Below are 10,810 nucleotides of genomic sequence, written 5' to 3'. Positions count from 1 at the left end.
CGTCTAAATCTCTCCTTTTCTGTAATCTCCTGCAAAGATTCTCAACATGTTTGCTCATGTTGTCATTTTGCTGGAGAATACTCTCTGTAATTTTGTAAAGTTCTACAGTGGAAACCTCCATCTCTTGAAATTTTTCACTGTGTGACATTCTTGGTAAACCTATTGTCGTTAAGTCTAAGAAAGTTGACATACGCTCAGTCTTTCTTCCAGGAAGGTGCTCGACTGGTGTGTCGCTCTCTCAGTGGGTCTGTGCAGACTAACTGATCTGCTCGAAACCACGTCTATTTATAACCTTTGTTGGTGACCTCAAACGATGTCATAGCCTCCCCATGATCCCATTGGTGATCTCTGTGTGATGTCACTGTGTGATGTCACTGTGTGATGTCACTGTGTGATGTGTTGATGATGTCACTCTGTGATGTCACTGTGTGATGTCACTGTGTGATGTGTTGATGATGTAATCAATGACTGGAGTCCAAAACTACACTGAGGGGAATATGTTTGTCCTCCTGAAATGTAAGATCTTTTTCTTATTTTTATGTAGACAATAATGAAAAAGTTCCTCTAATTTTTCTCTTATTTTAATTTTTTCCATCCTCGGACTAATGCTGGAAATCATGTTGTAGAACAATACAAGAACATTTACACAGCACTGCTCCCGCTCCAAAGAAGCCTTAAAGACCTGAAGTTAATCTGTAAGAATACATATAATATCTGTGAATTCATCTCTAAAAGCCAACATTTAGCCTCAATAATGCTCATTACAGTTTTATTGCTACTGTAAAAACCTTTCAGGCCAATCCTCCAACTGCTGAATGCTCCCAGTCTGCCTGAAGTTTGTGATTCCACCAGGAGGGCTTCAGTTTGTGTCCTGATCTAAAAATACAAGCCAGGAATTCCTTCAGCGGTGCTCCAGCTATGCAGAACCTAAACATTAGAAACACATCGATTCAAATGCAACACTACAGATTTTACATCCTACAGGACACACATCATGAAGGAAATCCTGCAGTATTCTGACAGAAGAAGATCCACTGTGACGATGTTTATTGTAGAGTTGGGACAAAAAATCGGTATGGTGAACTATCGCGATATTTCAACTCACAAACGATTACCAGTCCTCTATTTCCCTGAATCTGTTTCCTAAAATAATACCAAAAAAGTCCACCAGGGGGCGCTTTGCGTGAGCTTGACAGTGAAATGCAAAGATACCGTAGTGAAACTGTCATCAGTTTCTACCGGAAAGATACGTTTTTAGCCCAAATACCTAAAAACATAGTTGCGCGAGTACAGCGGGAACACAAAGTGCACTTTGCTCCTTTTCCACATGCAGTGGGGAGGGGCGGGGCTGACCACGTGCTCTCACCATCTGCTCCGCATACATATGAAAACCCACGCGGGAGGCAGAGACAGCCAGCTCATTGCTTAAAAATTAGCTAAATTCCAGAATACCCTAAGATTTTTCAATAAGCTAAATTAGTAGCTAAAATAGAAGCTAATCTCTAAACTAGCCTAAAAAAACCTCAGTAGAAACAAATTTGCCAAAAATGTTAGAACATCAGCTAAACTGCAAATTTATCTTCTTGACCATTTTATCCCTTTCGAGGTCGCGGGGGTGCTAGAGCCTAACGGACAAAGGCAGAATACATCCTGGACAGGTCGCCAGTCTGTCGCAGAAACTCCAAATTACCATGAAAAAAGTTCACTAGATACCACATTAGCCAAAAAAGCTAGCTTGTTTCTTAATATCTAGCTAAATTCCAAATTAGCCTAAAATTTCTCAGTAAACTAAATTAGTCAAAAACATTAGCCTGTTGCTAAAATAAAACCTAATCTGTAAATTAGGATAAAAATAACCTAGTACATAAAAATTTAGCCAAAAATGTTAGCATGTTGCTAAAATATTAGCTAAATTCCAAATTACCATAAAAAACCCTCAGTAGATGCCAAACTAGCCAAAAAAAGCTAGCTCGTTCCTTAATTACTAGCTAAATTCCAAAATATTCTACAATTCCTCTGTAAACTAAATTGGTCAAAAATGTTAGCCTGTTGCTAAAATAGAAGCTAAACTCTAAATTAGGCTAAAAAAAACCCAGTAGATAACAAATTAGCCAAAAGCGTTTGCTTGTCGCTAAAATACTGGAGCTGAACTTTAAATTAGCATTAAAAAAAACCAGTAGATAACACATTCGCCAAAAACGTTAGCATGTTGCTACAATATTAGCTAAACTCCAAATGTTTTGAAAATTACTACAAAATATTAAAACACCCCATGAATATATTCAAAGGCTTGTTGCTAATCTTGAAATTTGAAGACTTTTTTATTTATTTCTCACGGCGCGTATCTTGCTCAATATTTCAAAAACTAGAGTTCACAAATACCAAAAATACAAGGAGTTATGTCCTCCATCATCAGAAAAATGCCACAAAAACATGTGAAAAAGGCTATTTTGATTGTGTCTTCATTGAGTTATGTTAGTAACGCAAAAAGAACAATCACACACATTCTGAGTAGTGTTTTCACACTCAGAAATCTCCAGTCAACTGTTTCTGTCTTTGCCTCCAGTTGCCCAGAAGGTTGTGGCCATGAGGAAAAAGCAGCAGCTTTCTATTGGTCCGTGCAAGTCCCTCCCCAACTCTCCCAGCCACTCGTCCGTCCCCGCTGCATCCATCCCCTCCGTTCACATTAACCAGGTAACCCGTCCTCACAAAAACTATATGCCTGTGTGGGAAATCCTGACATCATCCTGACCCGGCCCGCTGTCACTCCCCGCCCTTTCTGGTCTCTTCTGACTCTCTCGGTTCCTCCTGATCTCTCCCAGGCGGCCAACGGTGGGGGCGCGTTCAGCGACTACTCCTCCTCCGTTCCCTCCACCCCCAGCATAAGTCAGCGGGAGATGCGCATCGAGACCATCGCCGCCTCCAACACGCCCACGCCCATCCGCAAGCAGTCCAAGCGCCGCTCCAACATTTTCACAGTAAGTATGCGACAGCTGATGCAAAGCAACACCCACTCGCACTACTAGGAGGCGTGGTGCCATGGCACACTTTCACCACCAGAGGGAGACAGGTAGCCCAGAATGCATTAAAGCCGCCTCTCCTGCCTCTAACGCAGGGAAAGACTGTCGACACAATGAGCAAACATTTTAAAATGCTCCAAAAAGTCTGCTTTGGAGCAAATATCAAACACTGTGGAATAAAGAAACGACTTTCTTCATGTCCTTTTGGTTTTTTAATTGGATGTAGATTCAGTTTGTTTATCTCAGCCATAATTAAAGCGCTGTCTGAAACTTAGACCCCCTATCCCTCTTATTTTGATAGATCCGTTCTTTGCAGTGACTTCCCTTCTGGCAGCTGCCGCCTTCTGCCTCTAAAAAAACAAAAATCCAAGCAACTTTTGTCATCTTTACTCGGCGATTATCCTTCATTCAGCGTCAGATGGAAAAAAATCTAGATCCCCGAATTCCCCCCTTCAATTCGGATTCCCACCTCCACCGGCGCCCCAACCCTAACCTTATGGCTCCTAACCCCCCCCGTGTCCTGTCCCTTCTGGCCCCTTGGCTGTAACCAGTAGCATACATGTGCACTAACCACTCTAATTTCCTTATCTGTCCTAAGCTTGTCGTTGACTTGTGACCTCTGCCCTTCTATGCTCCTTCTTTACCAGCCTTCTTCCTTCGCTGCAAAGCCTCCCCTAATCTTGCGTTGCCAGATCTGAGCCTCCCCAAGCTACAGAGGCTCTGGAGGGGCTGCAGACAGACATGGCCGGTCCTGGGCAAAAAAAAAAAATTTACGGTTTAAAGATTTGTTATAGATTTCCGTTTTAAAGAGGAAAAGTAAAACGAGATGGCCAGTTAAAATCTTCTTTTCCGGCCTAAAATTAGCATTTTTTGACCAAATTTCCAAGCAATTGAAAGTAAATAAAGCAAACAAACCTCTGCTTTGGGTCCATTTTTTTCTGCTCTTTCTTCGTTTTTGACCGTAAAGCTGTCCCTGAGGGATGTTTTGCTGCTTTTTCATCCTTAAAGGTTAACCAATCCCTAAATCAATAACGTTTCGACAAATATAGTTTACCGAGGAGTTTTTGGCCATTTTGGAATTTAGCTAGTATTTAAGCAATGTGCTAGCTTTTTTTGGCTGATTTGTTATCTACTGAGACTCTGTATACTAATTTAGAGTTTAGCTTCTATTTTAACAACAGGCTAAAGTTTTGACTAATTTAGTTTACTGAAGAATTCTAGGCTGTTTTGGAGTTTAGGTAGTATTTAAGAAATGTGCTCAGTTTTTGGCTAATTTGGCATCTACTGAGTTTTTATAAGCTAATTTTAAGTTTTTGCTCATATTAAAGCAAAACACAAAAATTGTTTGCAAAATTGGCATGTATTAGTGATTTTTAAGCAATTTTACTACAATTTTTTTCAGATATTTAGGTCATTTTCAGCGCTCTTTCATAGCTCTTTAATGACATTTCCATTGTTCCAGTCAAATGTAAAATTTTGCAAATAGCTTTTGCATTTTCAGCAAATCCCTTCAGCAATTAAAGTAAATTGTGTCACTATTTTTAGCAGCTTTAGTGGCTACTTTCAGCAAAAAGCATTCACTTTAGTATTATCGCAGGTAATGCAACTTTTCTAGTTTTATTTATGTTTTTAATTATTACACAAATTTTTAATTTCAAACACAAAAAATGAGCGGTGTCAAACTGTCAAAAAAAAAATCATTACAATTTGGCACCCCCTTCAACAGATGGAGCCCTAGGCGGCGGCCTAGGTCATCTATGCCCAGGACCGGCCCTGGCTGCAGAAATCTGATTGGTCAGAAGAGCACCAGTTAAATTCTGAGCTTAAAAATCTTTTCACCCCCCAGAACTTTGTGAGCTTTTTGACTCAAAGATCCGGCTGCGCGAGACTCCCTTTGTGTCGTCCCCCCCCCCTCGCCTCTGTCCTCCTTCTCCCTCTGTACCCCCCCTATCCCTTCTGTCTTTCTCCTACTGCCTTCTTCATTCTTGTACCCAAGCTTCTGTTGGATCCGTAGGTTCTGTGGCCTCCCACCAAGTTCAGGCTGTGTGCTAGCTCCCCTTGTTGTCTCCCTTCCCCCCCGCTAGGTAGTGACTAACCATGTCCACCAGAGAAATGAGCCTCTCCCCGTCCGCGTCATGGAGATGCCGAAGCACGCCACCTACCCGGTGTGGGTGCCGGAGTGGCAGGCCGAGCGGGAGTTTCAGCTCATGACCTTCTGAGGAGCGGCGTGCCGAGGGAGGGGGTGGGAGGGGGTGTGGAGTCTTCAGTGAAGAGGGGAGTGGGCTCAGGACAGTTTACCAGCTGATAACCAGAAAAAAAGTTCAATGTCACGGATATTCCCCAGTATTATTCATCTTTTTTGTGCTGCCAATTCTCCCAAAAAATCCCACAAATCACTGATTAGATTCCAGGTTTATGTTTTGAAGTGTAAGTAGTTTGTATTTTATTATTTAAAAAAACATTAAAAAAAAGGCCTTAATGTCACTGGAAGAAAAGTATTGGATTTGTCTCCATAATCTTACATTCAAGGATCAGCACTCTTTCATGGCACTGGCACTGGGACTCTTATGACCAGAAACGCTGCTACAATCCCATTAAAGTGATGAGGTTGTCCCAAAAAACAGACACTAAAAAATTAATATTTATAGATAATTTAAGTAATTCAATTCAAAGCTTTATGACATGAAATCCCATCATTTCACGTTTCATTTCAAGCCTGATTTTTGACCATTACCATCATCAGCCACTAGGTGTCAGCGCAGCATGTGTTATTCTTTCCTAGTGCTTCCATGGTCAATAACTAAACTCTGTTACTCGTCTGTCATTTTTAGACTTTCTGTCACTTTTTTGTGTTAAAAAGCACATTAAATTTACACAAAACCATTTTTTATACTTAACTCCATCACAACCCATTCATTCGTACCCATTTTTTTAAATGTCCGCCATCCAGGGTTTCTCTAGTTGATGGATCGTTCAACAAAATAAACGAAAAATAAATAAATAAAAATAACCATTTCACACTGTTTTTTAATACTTGCAGATTTGTGCTTCTGTTTCCAACCTTTCTTCAACAAAAAGGGCTTTCCAACTCCTTCCGAATTAGAAGAGCATGACGATTAAAAAAATAAAGAGTCCCCCTGCTTTGCCAGTCGTGATAGAGAGGAGGTTATTGGTTGAGGACTTGTTGCTGCTTTTACCCTCTGTGCTCGTTTAGGGTAGGACTTTGAATAGACGGTCCAAAAACAAGACTGTAGGGACTCTTCTGGAAACGCCCCCTTCTGCCACGCCCCCTTTCCTGTTCATTCAAACTCGCCATACAAAAAAAAAAGAAAAGAAAAAAAAAAGAACATACTGTACAGTCAAGTCACTCTTGGAACTGTTGGACACGACCTTTTGCTTTACATGACATCACTCTGCCTTCTCCCGTAAATGAGGACTCAAGGACTAGACGTGCCAAGTTTTTCTTTCCTTCCTTCTTCTTTGTTTTGGTCTGTTTTTGTTTTGGTTTTTTTTGGGCGTGTTGAATGGAAAAAAATGTGGTATACTAGTTCAGGTCTATGTAGGTAATTTTATGAAGGCCTTCATAAAACTAGTCAGTCGTGAGGAATATTCTGCTGAAATGAAACTGGGTTGCACCGACTTGTATGAATGTAGTTGAAAAAAATTTTCATTTTTATTTATTTATTTATCCATTTTTTTGTTTGTTTTTTTTTTTTGTTTAGGTTTGGTACAGAGATTATGAACTCTTGCATAATCGCTTTTCTATCATGAATGGATTGACAATAATATAGACTGCTGTATATCTTGTATTGTATTTTATTTACAATGCTTCTATATCAAAAGAACATACCTATAAGGAATATATGAAATAATGCCTTTATTGTTCATCCGATATTTTGTGGGAACTGCAATGTTTGGCTCAATCTGTCGAATATTTTGAAGTGAATTTGTGACTTGCTTTGTATGGTGTCTGTATAGAAGCTGAACAAGTCATCATTACGAGAAAAAAAAATAAAATGTTGGAAAAAAATCTAAATTCCAGAGTTGGTTTACTTGAAGTCTACCTCTGAATCCATTGGTGACTGGACATTCCTCATGTTCTGAGTGAGACCATTCATGCTCATGTCTGTCCCTGACTGTACCTCATCTTTGATTTTGTTGTTGGGGTGGGAAGGTTCTTTTTAAGTTCTTCTTTTTATTTATCTCCATATAACATTTCTTTACCTCCACAGGCAAATCAGCAAGAGTTTCTCTTTGAATGTGTGAAATGGTTTCTCAGGTGACGCGCCGGAGGACGCCGCTATGAAATAACCCTGTTTCCTTTCTCTCCTCTTCTGAACTGTGACGTTTTTGTTGCACCGTTGCAATGAAAGGGTTTGAACGCTGATTCTTCACTGGGGTAGTGCAGCTTTTGCCCAGCAGGTCCTCTAAGGTGTCAAACAGAGGAAAGGATTCTCCCCCCTCGAAGGGTTTCAGGGCTGAGTCATGACTCAATATGTGGTCGTCTTCGTGTTGAAATGCGTCTAGTGTGGTCTTGGTTTGTTCTTTTTTTATTTAACTGCACGTTGATGTTCCTGCTGTTTGTTTGCTGGTCTGCTTGTCTGTTAATTTGGAGCTTTTTTATTTTATTTATTTATTTTTTTTATTTGCAACGCCGTATTTCTCCACAAACACACAAATTCCCTCTGACCTCCAGCCTATCTGCCTCACCCACACATGCTGCAACACCCACCACCTCACCCCCCCACAGCTCCGCCCATGTGTCGTCGCTGAGTTTCTGACTGACTTTCTTGTTCTCTTGCAGTCACGGAAAGCCAGTGAACAGACAAAGAGCGTTGACAGTAAAACAGACAGCATAGGCAGTGGGAGGGCCATACCTATCAAACAGGTGAGCAGTTGTCCCGACGCTTCACCTCCATTTATCATAATTCTCTCGGTAAGTATTATTTTAACCCCCCAGATAAGCGCTCGCTTTGATTTTTGTGTTCAATCCCAGCTGATGTGTAACATGCAGAGAAAATTATGACCACTAGGTGGCGGCAAAACACTACTAATAGTACTCTCAGAACCTGCCAAACTTCACATATAAAATTTGGCCTCATTAACTTGGAAAAACAAAATTGAAAATCAATTTTTGACTGTTTTATAAATATATAATGAAGCTACTATTTAATTTAATGAATTCGAATTATTTAAAAGTTTTTTTTTTCCTAATAAAAGACTAAAAAGTGTCAATTTCTGTACTATAACAAGTTCCAAATTGAAAAATAATCAACTAAAAATACATTAGGAGTCAAAATAGATTATATTTTTTGTCAAAAATGTATATTTTTAAGAATTTTTTCTAAGGAACATTTTTAATCTTGATTTTTCCATCAGCCTATTTTGAGTTAATTTGCATCAAATCGAAGTGAAATTTGTGAGCTGTAACCTGAGGAGAACTAACGGACACAACTATTAGTAATCACTTATGATTGTTCTTTTCAAATTGGGTCAGGTATCCTCGTTTTATTATCCTCTTTAGCTACAGATGATGGAAATAAAATCTTTCTTGTGCTGCTGTTTGGACAAACCTCGTTTTTTCAAAATAAAAGTGGAAAAACGTCAGGGAAGCTTTTTAGAATCAGAAACTTCACCTTTTACAGATTAAATCTCTAAAAGATGACACTTTAATAGTTAACGCTTAATTTATTCTCATTTTTTTCTTGATTGATTTCAGTGAAACTTATAGTTTTTTAATTTTCTTTGATTTTTCTGCCTGAATTTCAAAAATAACCGGATTTTCCTTTGAACAGTTCTGACTGTAAACTCACCTTTTGTCATACGGTACATTCAAAGGAACTCCCTTCAGAGGCCTGGCACATTTCAGTCACTATCATGATAACACCGCCCCCCACTGCTTCTTTATCTACAAAGGGAAAGACCAATTTAGCTGGGGAGGAACCAGTTTGGTCAGGCAGAAGCCCAATTAAGGAGATCAAAGTATCAATGTGGATTTAATTACTCCTTCTCCCTCGCCCCAATCGGGGTAAATTACACATCACTCCCCCCCACCGCATCACTTCAGCCTCAAATCTATAGGAGTAGGGAGGGGGCCCGACCATAAACAGAGTAAACGGCATGATGGACTGCACCTACAGTTCCTCCCCCCTGACTTTCTCGTCCCGTCACAAAGACGACGCGACCTTTCCTTCAGCTGTTCTCTGACAAAGAGAGAAACAGTCGAGTCTAACGTCAGATGTGGAGGAGCCACAATTCACCTCAACTGGCTAAAGAAAACCAAGACGAAAGTCGGTTTAAAAAGTTAATTTTATTGTAGTCGGTCAAGTTTATGAACTGATGGCTGAAAATAACCGTTTTTTTAAACTACTGCTGCTTTGAAAGCACACATTTCAAATACTGAAGTCGGGAAATCGTTTGATCTTTTTTACAAATTTAGTTTAAAATTTGGAAAAAAGTTGAAAATCATCATAAAGTGTTAAACTAGGATTAGTTGCTATCCAAAGAGGCGTCGCTCTCTGCCGAAAAAGAGTTAAAATAAGAAAAGAACTCTAAGATTAGGAAGAAAATGACTCAAAAGTAGTCAAATGATCTGGCCATGCAGCAAGTCATTATAAGAAATCAACATCAAGCATCCAGCAATAGAAAAAATAAGCTAAAATGCCCAACTAGAATTACTTTAAATGTAATATTAAATAGCCTGATATTAAGAAAATCTTTGTATTTTTTAGTTTTAAGTATCTAATTGTAGTTGATTTTGATTAAAATGAGTAAAAACAAGTTAAAATCACTCATTTTTGAAAAAAATAAAAATATCATCTCAGTATAAGTTGGTCCATTTTATTAAAATTCTCATAAATGATAAAACTTATTCTTAGAACATAAACATAATTTTTTGGCTTCTGAAAAAATGACAAAAAATGTCAGTTTAACTTTTAATGAACTTTAATAAACAAGAAATGACAGTTTTTTTTAAGTCTTAAATCAAGTTTTTTTAGTGTGAGGGTTTGAAGCAAAAGGATTTTAATAATAATTTTCTTATTTTTAGATCCTAGCTCTTTACGAGGAAAAAGATTATATTGGTATTATAATTTATTTCTATCTATCTATTTGCATATGATCCAAACAGTCACCAATTCTGACCCTATTGGCAGATTTTCTTTAAGTAATTGGGTTAAAAAAGTTACTTTAAGAAAAAACTAGTTACTAAGATGTGTTTTCTCAGTGTAAGATTGTTCTGATGAAAAAAACTTTACTGATAATATATTTTTATTGTTTTTCTTGAAAAAAAATGTATTTTTCCTTTTCAAGACTCAATTTTTGCAGTATATGCTTAATATTTTCTTCTGGCTCATGAACCGAATGTTAAATTTGGTTAACATCAGCAGAAAGATGGTTCAAGTAGAAAACAAATTTCATGTCTTGTGTTTAAACGTTTTCATTTGGAGTCTATTTGCTGCAGAAAGAAGAATGATTCTCATTTGGACCTGGTGTCTAATTTTAAACTGAACAAATATGATCTTTTGTCAAAGTACGAATACATTTTAGATTCTGAAAAAAAACAATTCCCTTCAACTTCTTGTTATTATTCATGACAAAAGTACATAGTTCAATTGTTTTTGGCAGTAAAGTAGCAGAAATACAACTTAGTGTCGTACTTTTTAAAGAGTGAAGTCGTATTTTGCGACTCCGACTGGGTTTTGTTCAGACAGAAATGGACCTGAGTGGCTTTTTTAGTGATGCAAACTCCTGGTTTAATGTCACAAATCCTTCATCTAATGCAGGTTTAC

At 38.4% G+C, this 10,810-nt stretch overlaps 1 protein-coding gene across 2 annotated transcripts in view; it reads left to right on the top strand.

Annotated features, from left to right (window-relative positions):
* The window catches only part of agap3 (ArfGAP with GTPase domain, ankyrin repeat and PH domain 3), a 202,564-nt gene that overhangs the window by 128,429 nt on the left and 63,325 nt on the right, over positions 1 to 10,810 (top strand). For both annotated transcript variants that reach the window (XM_024273323.2, XM_024273320.2), the window contains exons 7-9: positions 2,567 to 2,694; positions 2,823 to 2,978; positions 7,825 to 7,908. In XM_024273323.2, the coding sequence (XP_024129091.1) occupies positions 2,567 to 2,694; positions 2,823 to 2,978; positions 7,825 to 7,908 (368 nt within the window). The remainder of the gene's footprint in view (positions 1 to 2,566; positions 2,695 to 2,822; positions 2,979 to 7,824; positions 7,909 to 10,810) is intronic.

The sequence above is a fragment of the Oryzias melastigma genome, linkage group LG17 (assembly GCF_002922805.2).
Source record: "Oryzias melastigma strain HK-1 linkage group LG17, ASM292280v2, whole genome shotgun sequence".
Lineage (NCBI taxonomy): Eukaryota > Metazoa > Chordata > Actinopteri > Beloniformes > Adrianichthyidae > Oryzias > Oryzias melastigma.
This window is presented reverse-complemented; position numbering and strand designations above follow the sequence as displayed.